This window comes from Bidens hawaiensis, unplaced genomic scaffold, assembly GCF_021521415.1.
Source record: "Bidens hawaiensis isolate Kalapana, Puna unplaced genomic scaffold, B.hawaiensis_p1.1 tig00002343_1, whole genome shotgun sequence".
Taxonomy (NCBI): Eukaryota; Viridiplantae; Streptophyta; class Magnoliopsida; order Asterales; family Asteraceae; genus Bidens; species Bidens hawaiensis.
In genome coordinates, this window is record NW_027491127.1 from 2,220,661 (window position 1) to 2,242,383 (window position 21,723).

At 34.8% G+C, this 21,723-nt stretch overlaps 1 protein-coding gene and 2 pseudogenes across 4 annotated transcripts; 2 read left to right on the forward strand and 1 right to left on the reverse strand.

Annotated features, from left to right (window-relative positions):
* The first annotated feature begins 1,925 nt into the window (after window positions 1–1,925).
* Window positions 1,926–6,832, forward strand: LOC143618947 (RNA polymerase sigma factor sigF, chloroplastic-like; annotated as a pseudogene). The gene is made up of 9 exons (XR_013151115.1): window positions 1,926–2,219; window positions 3,270–3,421; window positions 3,546–3,676; window positions 3,780–3,989; window positions 4,075–4,351; window positions 4,423–4,653; window positions 4,737–4,877; window positions 4,946–5,146; window positions 6,247–6,832. The product of XR_013151115.1 is annotated as an RNA polymerase sigma factor sigF, chloroplastic-like (transcript).
* A 2,310-nt stretch (window positions 6,833–9,142) lies between these two features.
* LOC143618948 (heat stress transcription factor A-3-like) lies at window positions 9,143–12,146 on the forward strand. 2 transcript variants are annotated; one of them, XM_077091001.1, is made up of 3 exons: window positions 9,143–9,228; window positions 10,357–10,622; window positions 11,099–12,146. In XM_077091001.1, the coding sequence occupies exons 1-3, from the start codon at window positions 9,159–9,161 to the stop codon at window positions 11,786–11,788; spliced, it is 1,026 nt and encodes a 341-aa protein (XP_076947116.1). In that variant the 5' UTR covers window positions 9,143–9,158; the 3' UTR covers window positions 11,789–12,146. The 2 variants fall into 2 exon arrangements, with proteins under 2 accessions (XP_076947116.1, XP_076947117.1); XM_077091002.1 differs by having other exon boundaries at window positions 9,145–9,228; window positions 10,366–10,622.
* Window positions 12,147–14,268: 2,122 nt separating this feature from the next.
* On the reverse strand, window positions 14,269–21,715 carry LOC143618950 (DNA glycosylase/AP lyase ROS1-like; annotated as a pseudogene). The gene is made up of 18 exons (XR_013151116.1): window positions 21,636–21,715; window positions 19,911–21,218; window positions 19,299–19,389; window positions 18,537–19,215; window positions 18,362–18,441; window positions 18,176–18,260; window positions 17,992–18,083; window positions 17,849–17,917; window positions 17,724–17,760; window positions 17,572–17,654; window positions 16,706–17,149; window positions 16,576–16,612; window positions 16,438–16,495; window positions 16,204–16,343; window positions 15,430–15,495; window positions 15,226–15,340; window positions 15,103–15,141; window positions 14,269–14,471 (listed from the first exon to the last, which is right to left on the reverse strand). The product of XR_013151116.1 is annotated as a DNA glycosylase/AP lyase ROS1-like (transcript).
* Between the last annotated feature and the right edge of the window lie 8 nt (window positions 21,716–21,723).

Below are 21,723 nucleotides of genomic sequence, written 5' to 3' on the forward strand. Positions count from 1 at the left end.
GGTTAATGTTTGTTTGTAACGATAGAATAGTTTTAATTTTGTTACTGTTTGCCACAATATGTTATGTACTTCGATCGCTCTTGTTGCAATTGGCAGTCGTACTACGACAATTTATACACACGTCGTTTGACATTTAATCATATATAACGATGTCCGAATAGTGATGGGACCACCGTTTTGACAAAAATATTTCAAAAGTTTGACCGGTCAAAACAAATATATTGACCAAACAGTTGTTTAAACCGATAACTTTTAAAGTTTGACCCCCCCCCCGGGTAGTTAGAATGAAGGCTTGGATATTATTAAATGACCGTTGTGGATCAATAATTTTCAACATGCTTTTTTTGTCAAAACCTTAGCCAGAGCCTCAGGTGTTTTATGGATGGTCGTTTAAAAGTTTGAAGTTATATCCATATGTGTTTTTTTTAATGTTTTTAAGATGCATATATTTAGTCATACGGTTGTGATATGTTCAACAGCCTTCACCCACGTTCACCTCTCATTACATCCATGTACATTTTTCAATCCCACGTTCACTTGCATGCTTAGTTTTCAGTTTAAAAGTTAGTTGTTAGTATCCTACGTACGTTAAGAGAAAATGGTTACAAAATGTTGTTTAGGACCTCTGGGTTTCTCTATGTATAATTTTTTTTTTGAAGCTTGACCCACTTTGCGGGTTGCCCATGATTGTTAGCGAGTCAAGTTGAGTGAAATGAGCCAAGGTTTGCTTGATATCAATAAGATTTACAACAATGAACGTAAGTGTACCTTGTTGATTTGGATGTTAAAAACTTAGCTCAACTAGCATTGGAGTGAAGTGAATATTTGGGCCGGAGACTGCAAGGTCTTAAGTTCGAATCTTATCCCAACTGGGTTTCATCGTAGTAGGCCTTGGGTGGCAGGTTTTCCCCGGAACGGGAGTTGGTGGGCTACCCCGTGTTGTCTACGATCGCGGACATATGGGGCCGTCTTTTGCCATTGAGTTCTCTCGGGTAGTTGTGCTTAATTTATTCGTTGATCGTTAAAAAAAACACTTAAACGACAATTTGGCCTTAAGAAGAGTAGGCAGTGATTTGTATTGAACAAAATGATTCAATTATAACAGAGACACATGTAAGCGGACAACAAGTTACGTTGTCATCAGTAGACGGTGATTGATTGGCTGAAGTCTTTAAATGTTGGACCGTTAAATAAAAATAGAAATTAAACACTATTAAAGAAATTGGACTAAAATATTGGGCTGAAATATTATATGCTTCAAAAGTGGCCTATTTTTAGCTTATTTCACAAAAAAAAAAAAGATTGGGTTATACTTAAAACAAGCCGAGAGTGAGCTCGAGTTTGACTAGTTTACCAGCTCTGCTTGTTTACAACTGAGTTTTTTTTTCAAGGGAGATTCAAACATTTCAACAGCCCATTTTATCCATAAAAACATATTCACATGGTCTAAAAAGGTAAGGATAGTATGCATATACTTGAATTGTATATGGGAAAGTTAACTTACAAATTAAAGTAGCGTGTTAACTGTGAGAATCAAGTAGTGTAATTATATTTACAAGTAGTGTAATTACGTAATTACATAATAGTGTAATTACATTTTGTTGATTCTCACAGCTAGCACGTTAATTTAATTTGTAATATCTAAACCCGAATTGTATATGCTACATAGTTTTATGTACATGCGAGATAATTAATTTAAGAAAACATATTTAAGCATGTATCAAATATCCCTTGAGTCCGACAAAAAAAAATCCGATAGAAGGTCACTACACCCATCCAAAAAGAAAACTTAAAGGGAAAGGGATAAAGTATAGAAAATTGGGAAAAATGGTTTGGGGGTGTGCGCCTGTGCGGGACGCGGGAACACCCCCGGGATGGTCGAGGCCAAACGGGTCTCAACTCCCACCTCCCTTTTTGTCAAGTCAGTTATTCAAAGGATAATATTTGCAATAAAGATATATAACAAGGGTATAACACTAAAACTATATAAAGCTTAAAACCATTATCCTCTTGCAAAAGATAAACCCACTTTCACTCTCATGGATTCAGAGCCAGAGAAAAACCCATTGTTCTTCTTCTTCATTGAAAATTAATTGTTTTTAATTAATTATCACATTGATGCTTGTTAATGGAGGCTGCAGCAGCAAGCAAGTTGCTTTCTTCTTCATTATCTTTGCCACCAAGAACCCAACTAAAGCAATCCCCTCATCCTCCTTCAGGTTAAATTTTGGATTTTTGTGTGCAAATGTTTGTGCCCACCAAGTGTTTGATGATTTGCTTGTTTGAATTTTGAAGTTTTTGTTACTTTCTTCTTACTTGTTTGGGTTCTTTACCTTGTTTAGTATATAAATGTACACATGTAGTATAAATTTTAGAGATTTTGGTAGGGGTGGAGCTGACCAGTGCCCGAGCCCGGCTTGTATTGACTTACCAGAGCTCGAGCTCGGCTGATTTATTTTTTTATTAGTTAAATTATACACAATTTGATTATTTATAAATTTTGAAAAAAAAGAAAAAAAAAGAAGCTTAAACGAGCGTAATCTCGGCTTGAGGTTTGTGTGCAATACCTTAAACGATCCAAAGCTCAGCTGTGAAGTGTAAATTTAATACATAGGTGTCTGAAAGAATTAAAAAGTTAAAAATACATTAGGCTCGTCAAAACGATTTTCCCAGACAAGGTTTGAGCTTGATAAGGCTCGGCTGGTTTCGAGCTTTTTATCAAGCTGATCTTGAGTAGCTCGTGAGTGGTTTGGCTCATTTGCACCGTAGATTTTGGTTGTATATTAGATACACTTTTGCACATTTCACTTCAGCTTAGGAATTTAGTTACCATTTTTGGGAATGTTTAATGCATATAGAAGTAGGGTTTGGATCAGATACAAATGAAATTAACGTGCTAATTGTGAGAATCAAGTAGAGTAATTATATATACAAGTAGAGTAATTATATATTACATTGTGATGTAATTACATAATTACTCTACTTGATTCTCACAATTAGCACGTTAATTTCATTTGTACGTTGACTTTCCCCTATAGAAGTAATCGAATTCATTGATTATGAACTACCATTCTAAAAAATCCCCAAAACGGGTAAGCATCATCTTCAATTCACTGTTACTATAACCTCTGCATATATCTAAATTTATTTTCATCACTAAATATCTGTGAATTATGAGGTTGATGTGTCTTGTTTTTGTTATATTGGCTTGTTTTTATTCATATCAAGGTCATTAACTCATTATTATTGATGACAACACCCTATTGCAGCTTTAAAGTTATGTGAGCCAGCAGCTCCTGCACATTCTTCTATGTTAGCAACTTCTTTAGCTCAACATTTCCCTACTTCTGTGCTGATTCAAGAACAACGTCCCGAAAGCAAGCCATTATTGCAGACCATAAAAGATGACAAAACATCGCAGGTAACACTTACAACTTTTTACAATAGAAATTAGGCGATATCTTGTATTATTCTTTAACCATCATCTATCGTCTATTTTACTACAACATTATACTATTTTGACAACTGTTGAATAACTTTAACAGCCTTTTGATGTATTTTTATTGTTCATAATAACAGACAACAGGCAGTTAGGAGCATGTGAAGTGAATGCTTTAAGTTCTGATCAATACCTTAAAGAATTCCAGTCTCAGTTGCTGCAATGGCCTGGTTTATGGTATTTGTAAGACTAATCAAATTATGTTATCATATGTGTCGTGTGTCAACCTTAACCATTTAGTTCTAAACGGGCCAGTTTGACCATTTTTTACTTTTCACAGGCTACCTTCATCAGAGTCAGAGACAAGAGAAAATATACTTTCCTCCTCGATTATGCAGCCCGTTCCGTACGGGACCAAAAAAAATATTAATATCGAAATGGAAAAAGTAATTGCTCTTGCGAAACAAGCTCTATCAGCTTCAAAAGAAGCAGCTTCACTAGTGGATAATAGTGAATCGTTTAAGGTTGACTTTGATAGCCCCACTTCAAGGTCGTGCCTTTGACTTTTTCTTTACACGGATTATAATTATCTGGGAAGATTTATTTTCAAGAGTTTAATGTATGGTGTTTTTCAGCTTAGGAACTACAAGTTCAACCGAACCACAAACCAAAAAGGTCAAATTTGTGAAGTCAACACGCCTCCTAGAAAGACAATCCAAGAGAAGAAAGGGGTCAAAGTCAAACGTTATTGTTCGCGAGAGTAACGCTTCTACAAAACCTGACCCACCTGAGAAAAAAACATCATATAAAGATGCCAATTTACACGATCCGCTTAGAATGTTCTTGGCACGTCCCGTAACATGAGAACTTTTGAATTCAAAAGAAGAACTTGAACTCATTGCCCATATAAAGGTACGTTAGTCAGCAAGATCCATAATTCCATATTATATGTTGACTTAATTTAATCACAAATTCTATTTCAGTGTGGGATGAGATTAGAAGAAGTGAGGTGTCGGTTACATAACCAATTTGGCCGTGAACCGACATTAGTCGAATGGGCTGAGGCCGCTAGTCTTAACTGCCAAGAGTTAAAAAGTCAACTCCACCTTGGTAATAGCAGCCGAGAGAAATTAATATGTGCCAATTTACGTATGGTTGTTTATATAGCAAAACAATATAGGGGACGTGGACTTGACCTTCAAGACCTTTTACAGGTAAACTTAATCCTTATTTTACATAATTTTATGTAATTATGTTTATCATTCATTATTTGACTAGTCAACTATAATATTTACAGGACGGTAGTATGGGCCTCATGAGGAGTGTACAAAAGTTTAAGCCTCAAGCCGGCTGTCGGTTTGCTACTTATGCTTATTGGTGGATAAGACAGTCAATTAGACAAGCAATATTTCAAAATTCAAAACTTATCCGTTTGCCCGTATGCAATCTTTTTGTATATTTTGTTCCGTGTTACAGAAACACGTTTTTAATTATTTTAACATGCAGGAGGGTGTATATAGTATGCTGTACAAGGTTAGTGAAGCAAGGAGATCGATCATACGTGGAGGAAATCATGAACCGACACAAAAACAAATTGCAGATCAAGCTGGACTTACTGTTGAGAAACTGCAAAAGTTGAAATCGATACAAAAAATAACACTTTCGTTGCAAAAGCCCATTTGGGCCAATGATAGTACTACATATGAGGTAATTACCAATTTACCATGATTCTAGTTTAGTGCACTAAATTACATTTATTTTACTCTAATAAGAAGAGTACACGTAAATATTATAAATGCGTGATTATAGCAAGTGTTAATTAGTTATTCGATAAAAATGCAGCTTTCAAATCAAATGTTATACATTTGTCAATTTAGCTTTTCAAGGTTACAATAGGTTCCCAAGAAAAAACTTACATCATGTTTCTTTTCTCCAGCAATAAAAAGTTGATAAGCAAAATATTAAAAATAATAAAATTCAAAAATAAAAATAAAGGTGTTTTGACCCGATGGGTCAAATGTCCAAATCAACCTTGACCAAACTGCTTTGACCACATTTCGACATGTTACCTAAACTGCTTTGGGGAAAAACCAGTTTTGACCATCTTTGACTAGGCCTGTATACGAACCGAACCAAACCGAACGAAAATGAACGGTTCATGTCCGTGTAGTTTGTTTAACTTTAATCGAACAAAAGGTCGAACACGAATAATTGAACAAATGGAGAATTCTTGTTCGTGTTCATTCGTTAAGAAACTGAATGTGTACATGCTCGTTTATGTCCGTTATTACCAGTATAAACAAACATATATGAACACAAGTGAATATAAATGATCGAACTTATATGTACATAGATCAACGAACAAAATTGAGCGAACATCAATTGAATTAAACATGAACATCATTATGCTGTCACTGAAAAATTAATAAAACTAGGGTAAATTGTAACGCACCTAAAAGCTTTTAGTAAACGTATAAATGAACTAACTTACACAAACATAAACCAACGAACATAAACGAGCTTAAATAAATGAACATTCACGAGCATAATAACAAATGATACATTTTCATGTTTGATCGTTTAACAAAATGAACAAAAAATGTTGTTCGTGTTCGTTCGTCTACTAAATATACCAACATAAACAAACTTCCCATGGATCAGTTCATGAACGATTAACTAAACGTTCAGTTCACCTACAAGCCCCAAATCGGTTTAGGCCCAGAAAGTGATTTGTGCACCTCTTGCTAAAATTTAAGTTGGTGGTCTTATACATATCTATATAAATTAATTATTTGTTTTTTAACCAGGAAATCACTCCGGACACTACAATGGACAGCCCAGATGACTGTGCATCAAAGCAACTAATGAGAAACCATATCAAAAACCTTCTCGGGGTTCTGAATCAGAAAGAACGGAAAGTAATTAGATTGCGGTACGGAATCGGCTGCGAGGTCCGGAAATCGTTAGCCGATATAGGAATCATGATGGGGGTATCGAAAGAACGGATTAGACAGTTGGAAAGCGGGCTTTATTTAAACTGAAGCAGTATTCTGAAAGCCAAGGACTTGATGCATATAAAGATTTGCTCATTTGATCTTTTGCAGTTTAAAGATAGTTAAAAAAAACTATATATGCTTTTGATCCATTACCAACAGGAGGAATCTGATGTTTTTGTCTTACAAGGTTCTTGTACTTGTATGTAAGTTGTTGAGCAGGCAAATTGGAGGTCAGGGTACAAATCTTCATGCTTAGGGTACAAGTATTTGGATCAGAAACCGGACCTTTTTGAATGTACGTTACCGAACTTTTCATACTTTTGTGTAACGAAAAGTTGGTCGTGTCTGAATTAAAAGCTTCCTCTTAATGAATATAATGTTTGATTAGTATGTTATTTTGTATAATTTACAATCTTCGGTAGTTTAATGTTTTATTGATCATCGATAACTTCAATCGGCTGGTTTATTTTGATTCACTGGTTAAAACTTAAAACTGTTAAAAGTTGATGTTTATTTGGTTATCTTGTTTAGTCATTGTTTATTTGGTTCTAAACGGGCTGCGGGTTGGTTAAATATAAGATCACTTTTCGCTAAACGATCAAAATGTTGGGTATGGGGTTAATCGATTTATTTCTGTAACTTTTAAACATATGTTTCGTGTGATAACTTATATCTGTTTTGGATATTATATGTGCATTTTAAAAGAAATATGAGAAGTTTTATAGTTAAACCATATTGTTTTATACCATTTTTAGTTATACACTTGTGATCACATAGTGTTAATTTGTTAAAATAAAATAAAATGTATTTTGTGGGCCAAACCAATAATGTAAGTATTTACACACGAAAACTCTTATTGGAGTTAATGTGTTTTGACACATGTTTTGACTTTGGGTTGTATATGAGGCTCGGGTTGGACTTAGGTTGGGCACCCTGCATCTCGCCTTAGGTGGTACTTCTAAACGTCAGGACGTTGGTTTGGTAGAACATTCTACCTTAAGAGACCATTTTTAAATTTATTTAGTTACTATTTAATTAGATTTTATCCAATGCGATCAGAAGATAAACAATAAATTTCTAACAATACTAAACTCTATAAATAATTTTGGAGACCATCATTTTGATAAATAAGTTTTCCACTAACGCTAGGTTGAAAAAATAATATCTATTTTTTTTAAAGCCGGTAACACGAGAAAGAGAAAAAAAATGGACAGCTTACAAAACGCAAGAAGCCTAACAACGTAAAAAAAGAAAAATGAAATATACATGCTACAAGCCAGAAAACAAACCATGCTATTATGTGAAATTCAACAAACTAAACTTACACCTAAATCATTTTGAAAAGTATATATTTTAAAATCTAAAATCATTTTTATCCTTCAGAATTTTTTTTATAAATTTGAAAAGTAAACAAAAATTTCAATTCAATTCAATTCAATTCAATTCAATTCAACTCATCAAAAATCAAAACAAAAACAAATACAATTTGTCCTTTATAAACCGCAAGCAACAGTTAATGGTGAAACCTTAATTCAACAATTTTAACCTAAAAATAGTAGGACAAGAATTTGGACTATTTGTCACATATGACATAACCCATCTAGAACTAACTACCAAAGGGTCCCACCAGATATTTGTCGACCCTCAAACCCAACACCTGATTCTCATTGGTCCATCCATGATCCAACCCTTAAACCATAAGCAACAAAACCTTAATAATATCTTTAACCAGACGACGTCGTATCCATGTTATAAACCAAGCCACAAAAATATTGAATTTTTTTTATGAAATAGGTGAATTCAATAAAGAAAAAAAGGAAAAACAAAAAAAAAGGTTTTTGATGGTGAACTAGAATTTAAATGGTTTAAGTAGTTTGTTATCTCAGGTAACGGATTACAAGAACATGTCAACTTACTTTTCACGTGGCTGTCCATGTTTACCAATTATATCAAACAACACTCACACATGTCATACCTCGCTGACGTGTACGACACTTATTGAACAATTGGATGACATAGAGGAGTGCAAGAAATAAAAAAACCACTTTGAAACTAAAAAAACCGAATTGGAACAAAAAATGACGGTTTGGTTTTATGTTTTTGTAAAAACTGGACTTCGGTTTGGTATTGGTTTTACATATAATAAAAACCGAAAACACCGAACCGAACCGAATTTCTAGTTTTTTATATTAAGTAATTTATAAAAATTCAATAAATATATAACTCAAATATTTTTGACCAAATATATAATAATCACTTAGTTAATAATTACCAAAATTATTTAAACCGAAAAACCAAAACCAAATCGAAAATACGAAAACCGAATAAACAAAAACCCAAACACCGAAACCGAACATTTTTAAAATTTCAAAAATCGAAATTTAGGTTTTTAGTTTGATTTTGGCTGACCTGTACTAGTAATCTGCTGTCTGTCTGATGTTAAAACCACCTAAATTCTAGTTAAATAAAAAACCAATTTTTTTTAAATCACGAGTACATCAAAATATTTCCAAAAATATCTGGGGACCGTTGTTCTTGGAAGGTTCAGTTTACTACCGGTGAAGATACAACGGTAGTACTACCGTTAACAGTATATAAGCTCCACCCCTTACTTTACTTGTCTGCAATATGCACTCGTTACCTATATATATGGGACCAAATACTCCCTTCATAATATTAATATTAATTCGTAACACTTTGTTTACAACAACTCATTTGGATACATGGATCCGTTCTATAAACGCTCACTTTCCTCCTCTTCTTCTTCCTTCGGTTCCCATCCGTTACGATCAGGTTCGTCTTTTTACTGAATTAAGTAACCGAAACCGGTTAATAACCGATGGTTAGGAACCGGTTATGGATTTTCAATAGGTTATTACCGGTTAATAACCGAACCGGACTGGTTACATCAGTTAAGTATAATAGGTTATTATCGGTTAACTGGTTAATAAATAATAACTGAACCGAACCGGTTATTAAAATAAGTTTAATAGGTTTATTATCGGTTAATAACAGAACCGAACTGGTTACATCAGTTAAGTTTAATAACTGAACCGAACCGAACCGAACCGGTTATGTAAGTTAGAGATTTTCCACTGAGAAACAGGTTAGGAAATGTAACCGGTTATTGCAAAAAACCGGTTTTGACCTTTTGACTAATAATTGGTTACTGTTAGTAACTGATATTCCAATAACCTGTGTTTAAAAGCCTATGTAACCGGTTACATAGGCTAGACTTTCGAGATTTCCCACTTAGAGGTCCATAACCAGTTATTGGCAATAACTGGCTTTGACCGTTTGACCAATAACCGGTTATGGTTAGTAACTAATATTCTAAAACGTATGTTAAATAATTAAAGCTCATGTAACTTGTTAAATAGGTTAGGAACTGTATCCGGTTATTGGCAATAACTGGTTTTGACTGTTTGACGAATAACCAGATACGGTTAGTAACTAATATTCCAAAAAACCTATTTTTAAAGATTAAAACTCATGTAACTGGTTAAATAGGTTTGGGATTTTTCCACTCAGAAATAGGTTAGGAACCGTAACCGGTTATTATTGGCAATAACTGGTTTTAACTGTTTGACCAATAATCGGTTACGGTTCCAAAAACCTATGTTTAAAAATTAAAACTCATGTAACTAGTTACATAGGTTAGAGATTTTTCCACTCAGACGCAGGTTAGGAACCGTAAACAGTTATCAGCAATAACCAGTTTTGACTGTTTGACCAATAATCGGTTACGGTTAGTAATCTATATTCCAAAAACTAGTTAACCAGTCCATTAGTATCTATGGTTTGCATTTTGTTCTGTATATATTGTAATGCATTATTCAGTATTAACTGAATTCAGTATTTTACTGTCTTACATTAATTTAATTGGCCTTTAATCACTTTTTGATTAACAATTGACAACAGATGATGCAGATGCAGCTGAAGAGACTGGAACTGGTGACTTGGATGTTCCGAAACCGCTCAATTGGTTACACGAGACACCAATCCCGCCATTTTTATCAAAAACTTATGATTTGGTGGATGACCCAAGACTGGACCAGATCATTTCATGGAGTGATACCGGTGCAAGCTTCGTCGTGTGGGAACCCGTGGAGTTCTCGAGGAGAATCTTGCCGAAAAACTTCAAGCACAACAATTTATCGAGCTTTGTTCGACAACTTAACACATATGTACAATCTATACCTTTTTAGCTCCTGTGTTTCTGTTCCTTAGCATTTTTATGTGTTTTTTTTTTTTTGGTTTGGTTTATACATCTGTGTAGCTTAGTTTCCACTTTTCACTGTAATTGTATATATCACCATGTAAATATATTAGCTATAGATAATGAAAGGAAGCTTGTTTTTTAATTCTGATTCGAGTCGGGTACTTGGATACTTTGTCATGGCCCGTTGGCGATATGTTTTTCATGCAAAATGCAGAAAAAAGGTAACAAACTTTACAAGTTTTCTTTTTTTGAGGTAATTAACTTCTTTTTTGCTCGATTTGAGGTAACCTGTGTAGTAAAGTATGTTACTTTTTTCTTGAATTTTGTCATTTTCGGTTCTTTTATGTGACTTTGGCTGTTCTTGTAGAAATTGCATATGTTCTTGTATTTGAATTATGCTGTCTCGGTTTTGTTTAATCTTGTTTGCATAATTGAGTTCAGGGCTTTCGCAAGATTGATACCGACAGCTGGGAGTTTGCATGTGAAAGCTTTCTTAGAGGAAAAAGACATCTTTTGAAAAACATTCGCAGGCGTCGGTCACTGCCAGCTCAGCAGCAAACCGAAGAAAGCAGCAGTCTTTCAGTTGAAGCTGAAGTGGACAGGTTACAGAAAGACAAGATGGAAATGATGCAAGAAGTTATCGATCTACAAAACCAGCAACGCGGGACACATCAATACATGGAAGCAGTTAACCAAAAGCTGCAAGCGGCTGAAGATAGACAGAAGCAGATGGTCTCATCGTTGGCTAAAGTTTTCCAAACCTCAAAGTTTAAAAAAGACCGACCAACGGGTCGAAAGTATATTAAACATGAAGTCCATGATCGTATTCTTGATTCACAGGATCTGGTTCAGGTTAAAGATCCTTTTCCGAAACAGGAACTTGATTTCAGTTTGGATTACGATGCTGCAATCGTTAAACAGGAAGATATATGGAACTCTGATTTTGAGACGGTTTCTGGCTCGGTAATGCCTAATACAATATGGGATGATGGTGGTCACTTTGAATATCCTGAGTTCGGTTTGCCAGGTGGCGAGTTGTCTGAGTTTTGGAATTTGGCTGATTTGGGCGCTGAGAATTGGATGAGTGGCGAAGCTAGCAAGTCTCAGGAAACCAACCAATACGGGTTTTGAATCCCAAGTTGGTTTGGTTGATAGGGATTTTTATAGACTCATAAAACTATTATCAAATATTTGAGATGATAGATGATTAGTTTGTTTTTTATATTTTTTATAGTTTTGAATATAATTACAGTTTGCTTCGAATGATTCTTTGCTGCTCGATCGTTTAGCAGCTTTTCTAACAAGTAGATGTTAGATTTTTGCTCTTTTCGTAGCATATTTCTTCATTGGGATTCATATACATACATATGTTTATCGACTTAATGTTCACTTTATTATTTTATTTAGTGTGTATAATCTCAAATCTTTCATTGTTTTCTTTTCTGCAGGTCGCTAGGATGCAGTCTTCGGTTCGTTAAATTCGGTAAGACAGGCCAAGTAAGTATGTGAATATTTTTATTTTTCACTATTATTCACAATTCATATTTCTTCATCACAATTGCCTTCTGTTTAAAATTTAAAATATATTTTGATCTAAACATTTGGAAATTTTTAGTTGTTAGATCAGAGGCATTTATGTGAATAAAAAAAATTCACTCTTAGTACCAGGTGTATATATAATTATGTATGATGCCATGGCCTTTTGGCCTAGTGATATATGGTGTTTATCATCACTAAAATGGTGCGGGTTTGAGTCCCACAGAGTGGGTAATAAGTGGATTTCAGGAGTAGATTTTTGGGTAGTATGTGTTAGCCATTAAATTTTTTTTGAAATAAACATAAATTTTTATCACGTTGAGAACATCGGCGTCTAATTTTCGATCAATGATAAAATCTAATTGGCTTATGATGCAGATAGACTTGGTCTAATTGTCTTATGATTAGTTATCTTCATCAAGTCATAAAACTTAATTATATATACATGTGTGATATCAGTATACACTTGTGGCATGTAATGTCTTGTTGGACTAACAAGCAAAGCCACATGTGGTGAGTCTTGGGGGCGAGTAGACAAAAAAACCGATTTAACTTAAACCGAAAATCATGTTCAGTTTTGGTTGAACCATATCAAATTGCACCGAACTTGTTTGAATGTTTGTTATTCGATTAATGGCACTCATCTGTTAATTTAGGCAAAAATTTCATAACCAAACCGAATTCATGCAAAATCGTTAGTTTTAATCGGTTTACTGAAGTCGAAATTCTAGGTTTGATTCGTTTTTGGCCCAAAATAGACCCATGCATACTCCTGCAGTCCTATGAGTGATTATTAAAGTAAGCCATTTGCAAATCAACTTAAGAAACAAGCAATCACATTTTTATTTGCTTTTTTTTTTGTTTTGATCAATGATGGATTTCTAAAGGTTGCACTTGATTTAGGTTACAAACACATAATAATTGATTGCACATCGAATCAAATAAAACGAGTCACGCCCCACGACATCAATTGTCGTATCCATAACTACCTTAATCTAATGGCGAGTTTGGTACAATCATGAGATTCACAATAATGTCAACATTCATTGTAACATCTCTTAACAAATTATTTCAATCAAACGAATACGAATGAATAGACAACAATCCAAACCTAGTCGCGTTCATGATCAATGATCCCTAGACCCATTGCATTTAGACGAAGCCACGGTACAAAAGAGAAAAAGAGAAATGATGATGTTTAAGTTGAGCCTTAATATCATTTTATAAATTGAACTCAAATGTTTATAAAAGACTGAGATGATAGGAATTGACCAAAAAAATGCAAATGTTTTATAGAACACAATAAATCTATAAAAACAAATAAGTGATTTTATAAAACTTAGGGAAGTATAATAAATATACTAGTATAAAGCAAATTGACCAAAATCGCCAATCGATTCCATAGGCTATCAATCTCATCACTACTCCTTTGGATTAACCGTCAATGTCTGTACGTTATCAGAGCATCGAGTGACCGAGCTCAGATCGTTTCGAGATCTTTTTCCAGAGCTTGAGCTAGGCTCGTGAATTGTTTTTTTCAAACTCATGTTTGGCTCGTTTATTATCCATTAGTTATATACAATTATACATTGAGAAAAATCTTAACGAGCCTAATCTTGGCTTGAGCTTGTGTGGAGTACCTTACGTGAGCCAAAGCTCAGCTCGTGCTTGGTTATGTAGTATAAAATTAATTAATACACACCCACGAGAGTTAAAGCTAAAAAACACACAAAGCTTGGGCTCGATAACTACAAGGGCTTTATTTGAGACTCGGGATCGACAAAGCTCGGTCGTTTTGATCTTCCTATCGGCTCGTTTGCACCCCCCAAGATTTGGTGGTCATTATTGAAACTTATTCCCTTAGTGATGAAAATCACAGAATTATGATGTGTAAAGAAAATCATCTTTTGCATATTAGCCATTCTCATTCTCATATTTGATGCCTTCATATGATGCTTTATCGCGTTATCGATGTAGTCGGAAAAAAAAAAGAACTGATAGGAAAAACTGTATTATCTCTAGAAAAAAAAACTAACGTAACAAAATATCTTATTTTTTTCTTCGGGTCGACAAGTTAACTGCTGTGTCTACGATTACTGAACTACGAATCATGCTACTCTCTCATGTCCGCTACTGCTAATTGTCTACTGCTTTAACTTCTCTTTCTCTTCGGTCTTCGGCTTTGACTTGTTTAACCTGCTAGCAGGAAAGTGCAGCCTGGCCATAAGCGGACGCGGTGCTCGTGTCTTCTGGTCAAATCCTCTCACACAAACAAACCCTGTGAAACATTAACAAAACCAACACTCAGAAAAAAAAAAGCAGTTGCATTCAAGCCCGAGCACAACTAGGCTCGACCTGGGCTTGTTTTGAGCTCTTTTTATAAAACTCAAGCTTGGGTCGTGAGACGTTTTTTCAAGCTCAAGTCCGGTTGGGGCTTGGATCATTTATTATTTATTAATTATTTTTATAAAAATTTTTATTATTTTATATGTTTCTTTATTATAATTTTATATACAACATAATATATATTATTTATTAATTTTTATTATACTTTTATATGTAATAATATTAATATATAAATATATATTCAATACATTAAATAAAAATTATATAAAATAATAGGCTCCTTTAGGCTCACAAACAGGCTCGATTTCAACAAGTGAAGCTTGGACTCAATTCGAGCTTCTAACGAGCCAGTCTCGAGTAGCTTACGAGCTGGCTCGGCTCGTTTGCACCCCTACATTCAAGTATTTTCTCAAATCGAAGTTTTAATCAAAACCAATATTCTTTTAAACATGAACCACAATTGAATAAAACGGATCTGTAAACTCATTTTGCTCAGAACCTATTTTGACCCACCACCCAACCCGACCCGCATGTTTTTTCCAGGACTTAATATATCTGCATACCTTTCCAGAAGCAGTATTGAATATCCTCTGTTGTCAGGCCTGACAAATAATCATTAATATTTAACGAGTGAGTTTGGTATACATTAAAGTTTAACTGATATTATGCATATAAATACTTTCTACCTTTAAATATTGTCGGTATGGAAGTTCCAAAATACACGGTTCGTCTTGGTAAATTCCATAACCAAGCTCTGGGTACGTCGATCGGGTTAAGGCTTGACTCGTGGTCTGCAAACACCTGCAACTCATTCGAAGTGTTATTGTTTTAAAGCAGAACAATTACAGTAAGAAATAATTTAGTTTAGCTGAGTCAGCATCATGATATACCTCATTGACTTGAAAATATGTACCGTTGAGTGGAAAACTCCCTCTCATTGCAGTTCGGCACGGTATCTGTTCATAGCACGCATGCAAGATTGAGATCACACAAACATATAATAAGATCATGCAACATCCTGAAAATCTTATATATCTTGAATCAAGTTTCTTAATATATATTTATTAGGCTGATGTAGGGGTGGCAAATGTGACCCATTGGGTTGTAAACTTGCATGGGTTGTATTAAAATGTATATAATGGGTCAGAATGGGCCAAACTAAAAAAAGAAAATGATTGAAACGGGTCGGCATTTCTCAAGGGTTTTTTTTTATAAAACGAGATAAACGGAGGAAACTTCTTAGTTTTTGACTTATATTTCAAGTTATGATTTTTTAATTGTTTTTTTGAATTTTATAATGAGGGGTTTTTGAAATCTCAACCCATTTTGACCCATTTCAAAAACCTCTCACTAAAAAGGAAAAAAAGAAATTAAAAAATCATAACTCGAAATATAAATCAAAAACTAAAAAAATAAAAAAAATAAAAGTTTTCCTCCGTTTTTGTCATTCCATTAAAAAAAAAAAAAAAAAAAACTTTGAAGCGTTTTGACCCGTTCCAGTCATTTTCTTTTTTTGGTTTGACCCATTTATATAAATTTTAATACAACCCATGGGTCACATTTGCCACCTCTAGGCTGATGCTTTGAAAGTCAACAAGTTTGACTTTTCTGTTTTAGTAAGTTGACTTTAGTTTAATGCAAAGTTAAAATAAATGAATACTCACCAGGAGGGTCCCACGAACGGTTTGCGAATTTGCCTCGCGTGTACTATTGCAAAAAAAACATGTTTCTTCGTTGCACAATGTTCCAGACTCTTGAGAGCAACATTGTCCTTCTGGCGGCTGAATCGAATCTGCAGTTTCACCTAGTATAAACAAACATCAAAAGACAATAAATGTAATCAGCAACCACAAAACCGATTATATAATTACGTTTTCAATTCTCTACTTCCTACTTACCAGGTGTCCAAATCGCTAGAAGGTACGGGCAAGGATCATCATGTTCCCGTATCTCCAGCTGAAATTTAATAATAATTGGTTAAGAAACCGAAATGTAATAAATATACAATTTATGTTTTCTTTTTAAAATGTTCTTACCCCTCCCAAGAGAGGATGTGAATCCGGAAGCTCGTACCTACAAAGTTAATATGAAAATGCCATTAATAAAATAAATGCATGAACAAACTTACATAGAAATAATAGCATTAGCAAGTTAACGATTGCTTACACTTGGTGTTCTGTTCTTAGATGACTGACATTTTTAAGTTTAGGTGTAGGTATCGAGGCAGCTTCCGATGTTAACGCGACTAACGCCTTTGACATGTCACCTTCCACAAGTTCCATGTGACTTTCCATGTAAGTCTGCAAGTTCTGAGTGAACTGTTTGATGTTGAGCTTAATCATTGGAATTTCTTCGGTGTCTTCATTGAAGTCCTCTATATCATATACTTCTTGTTGTAGTTCTTCCGGTTCTGGTGATGCCGGTACCTCAATATTAGGCCCTGGTGTTGTCGGTTCTTCAATAACAGAGTTGCAGTTTTGGATTTCTGATAGTTGTTTCGGTTGTTCACTAGATGAAGGTAAATCTATCATCCCAATTGGATTTTGACCGGTTTTATTTTCGGTTAAACCTGCTATACTCTCTTCTGGTGCTGGTAATGTCAGCCTTGCACTATAGTGAAAATCGTCGTTAGTGAATTGGATTATGCATTATTAATCTATGATCATGACGTGGGTTGACCCGCACTGTCATTTATATAATTTTTTGAAATATATTTATAATAATTATTAACTAATATATATAATATTATGAAAAAAATAAAAATAACTAAATAATATATATTATTTTATACACCAAACTATAATAGGAAAAAAATATAAAATAATTATAATTAATAAAAAATAATTAATAAATAGTAAACGAGCCGAGCCAGAGCCAAGCTTTAAAATCTACTCACGAGCCTAGCTCGAGCTTTGAAAATAGAGCTCAAAATGAGCAGAGCTCGGGCTTGGCTCGGCTCGGCTCATTTGCACACCTATACAGAATTTAGTCAACATTGCATTGGAAATGATTAAAAAAGATGCAGCTCGTACCTTGCAAATGCACTAGCAAAATGTCTGCACTCTGCTCTCAGCGGACACGCATTGCAATTTGGTTTGGTCTTTGTACAAAAAACCTACAAAAGTTACATACTTACGTTAGCAATAGTCACGGAGATGCCTTGTATATATATAAATCGTCTTACCTTTCCAAATGTTATCATCTGGTAATGCAGTTCATACCTGATAATAATGAAATTTTATAAGAAACGCTAATAACTCGATAAATAACTATATGTATAACATCAGTGCATGAAAATTGTTGGCATACAAAGTTTTCTGGTCAAGCTTGCAAAGTCTCGGCCATAAATACTTTTGAATCGTCTCCTGAATTGGATACCTGTGTGCACATAAGAGCGTTAATTAAGTCTTTTCTTTATAAGTAATAAACTTTGCATACGCTTTAGTCCTTACAGTTCTAAAAGATGCAACTGAAGGGACTCGGGAAGTGGTTGCAGGGGTACCTATCCAAGTCTTACAGCTATACGTCCCACATTCGTATCAACCTAGTCGAAATTATTAATGTTAAGAATCTTTAAATATTATATCATAAATACCTTATTAGAATGAATAAATATCTCTCGAGCATAATGCTTACCGGGAATGCAAGATGATGAAGCGTTAGAAGTCGAATACACTCCACACTTTTCAAGCCCAAGCCTTTAAAGCTTAACAAACACTCCCTAAATTAAAAAAAAAAATAAAATAAAATAAAAAATTGTTAGTTCTATTTTTTAACTATTTTAATTTTGAACTTAATGTGTCCAAGCTCTGAAAACCTTACTTGGCTTTATCGGGTGGAACGTCTCTTAACCATTCAAGATCAATGCTTCCATGGTCTTCAACTACGCGGTCAAGCATATCCTGTATCAATGTATCATGTAACTAATATCAAAATCTACTTCTTGAGATTACCACTTATAATATAATAATATTCGTTATGGAACGATATATTGTACCTTAATTCTTGCAGCGAGCCGATTATTCATACCCCTTTCCTTAATGGCATCAGCAACGTCATTTACATTTGCGGCCCTTATTGCCTCATAGTCCATCGAATCCATTGTGTTCGGTGTTCTTTCTCTCTTTTGTTCGACTTCCGCTTGCAATCTTAATTTATCCCAATCAACCTTAATTTGTGTCTTTGTAGTCTTCTTATTTTTAACTTCAGAACAACCCTCATCCGCACCGTTAACTATTTGATTATTTCTATTCAAATTACTGTTTGCTGATTCTTGGGAACTTATTATGTTGACCATCTGAATCGCAGTTTGACTTGCAGATTCTGATGATATTCCACTTTCTTCACTTCGAATAGTTTCACTTTCATACGCCGTTGAAGGTCCTTGCACGTGCAATAACTCTACAAAAGAAGCGCACTCGCCACTCTCCTTTTGTTCTTCAGATTCGTGCACGGAACATGTATCTGCAGAGTTTTGTGACGAGACTATTTCATCAACTTCTATATGACTTATAACCGATTCCGTGCATATTTCTAAATCTTTTTCGAACAACTCTGCAACTTCACATTCTGTATTATCATTCAAGTCTACACATGATTCCTCGTCATGAAGCGGTTCATTGCAGGCGGTGTTTGGCTTGAGGGGATACCGTGAAGCAAGTGACATAAAAGCCGAACTGCAATATTGAGTAATTATATTAGTTTTCATAGTCGGGAACTCGGGATCGAACTTATTTGTAGTTATTTCTTTATATCTTACCTGGATAAATGATCTGATACATTTTGAGTTAGAAAAACTCCAACGACTGAATCCAAAACAGACCCTTTCCACTTAGAGAATCGTCTATCACCTGCAAAACTTACATTTTCAGTATTTAAGACTAAAATGATTCAAATTTTATTTTTGAGTGAACTGCGGTTTTCGTCCCGTGGTTTGCCCAAATCTGCGGTTTTAGTCCAATAGTTTCAAATTTGCAATTGTCTTCCATGTGGTTTCATTTCACTTGCAATTAAACCCAGATTCATTAACCCCGTTAAGTCTGGTCGTTAAAACCATTAGCGTGCCCCTCATGTGATGTGAGGGGCATTTTTGTCCCTCTTCTCCCCAAATTCGCAAGCCCCCCTCACGTGAGGGGCTAGGGTGTATCCGGGAAAAAAAGGAAAAAATTGCCCCTCACGTGAAGGGTACACTGATCGATTTAATGACCAGAATTAACGGGGTTAATGAATTCGGGATAAATTGCAGTTGAAATGAAACCACATGGACGACAATCGCAAATTTGAAACTATTGGACTAAAATCGCAGATTTGGACAAACCACAGGGACGAAAACTGCAGTTTACTCTTTATTTTTTGATAATGTAATATTTACCTTGTACAAGATGCATTCTTGCTATAAATGAATCTACTCGCCCACGAAACACTCTTCGTTCTTCTTCCCACCATTTCGCCTTATCCTCATCCGTCCCGTCTATTCCTTCACTATTAATATTTTCCAATAAAAGCATCCAAACTCTATTCGTCTCGTCATCAAGGTCAACTTTAGGTCGTTGCTTTCTTTTCTTCACCGGATTAAACAAACCTTCGTAAGGAACGAGACTTCTGTCTTGGTGATATACAACAAGAGCATTTTTCTCATCGTTAATATGCAGCCACTCGAATCGGTTAATCAACACATCAATATCACATATGCTTTCACATTGTAAGAAATTTATCTTACATTTTGCTTTCGTGTACTTCCTTTTTAATCTCCCCTGTGGTAGCTCGGTTTTGCTAGGGGTGATCGGGTTCAGGGTCTCGGTTTCATGTACTTTTTCGTAATTTTCCACCGCTTCACTAACCACTATGCATGTTTTCTCAACCGTTACATCCGCCTGCTTATCACATTCATCAAACTCGAGCTTTCTCTTACACGTTTTCTTACTTTCTTGATCCGGGCTCGGATGTATGACCCCACTCGTTTCCTCGGGTCTTTCCGTTGACTTTTCAACCCCCTTTCTCCTCACATACTTCCTCTTCCTGGTCGATGCCCATTCGGGCTTTGGTGTTGTGGCCTTTCTTTCTCTTTTGGGCTTACCTTCCGTAACCACTTTCGGTCTATGCTTTCTTCTTTTCGGCTTCTGTTGTGGCGTTTCAATCACTCGTTCATCGTCATTTCGCGTTACTACATCAGACGCTCTTTTCGTCTGGTCTGGTGTCAATGGTGTAAACTGCAACGATAAACCCGTGTTTACTACCGGTTCCGCCATTGCTTGTGGCGGTAAATTGAGATCACACAAGCTTAACCGCTCACCACCGACCCCGCCATAATCCGAAGCTTTTCGGATCGAGGCGTCTGCAAGCGCAAGCAAATCTCTACAAGAAATATTATTCCATGTTTCCACATCATCTATGGAAAACATATTATTACACATTCCACTAGTAACATCATAAGTTTGACTCGTTGACCCGAAAAATGATGTTTCTTCAAAAACAGCTCCATCAAATGGATTTTCAAGCCAGTTTTTACAGATCGGGTTCGGGTTGGGTCGGCCGGGCTTCTCGGGTGTCACAGGAACATAAAATGAACTTTCTCCTCTTTCATCCATTTTCAGAAATGATCACAAATTTCCAAATTTATTTCAATAAATCAGATAACCAAATCCAACTAATTCATCAGTAATAGTTTAATACCATTATTCTGCACAAAAAAAATAATAATAATATTATAATAATAATAATTTACTAGAATTCAAATGACAACAAAACTGCTATATTAATCCTACGATATATCAGGAGGTTGTTAAACCCAAAAAATAAATAAATAAATAAATAACAATAATATTAACAATAAATAAATAATAACTTATTAGAATTCAAATTAAAACAAAACTACTATATATTAATCCTACGGTATATTAGGAGGTTGTTAAAACATAACAAAAAACAAATTTAATAATAATAATAATAATCACAATAAAATTAATAATAATAATTTATAAGAATTCAAATTACGAAAACTAGTATATATTAATCCTACCATGTATCAGGAGGTTGTTAAAAATAACTTTTATGATTGTTGGCAATACTGGCCGGAAAAGTGACTGACCTGGCTGACCGGTGATCGGAGAACTGGGTATTGTAGCCGGAGATCTATGATTCAGAGGGTAGCAGTCGGTGAGAGATAATAATAATAATAATGAAGG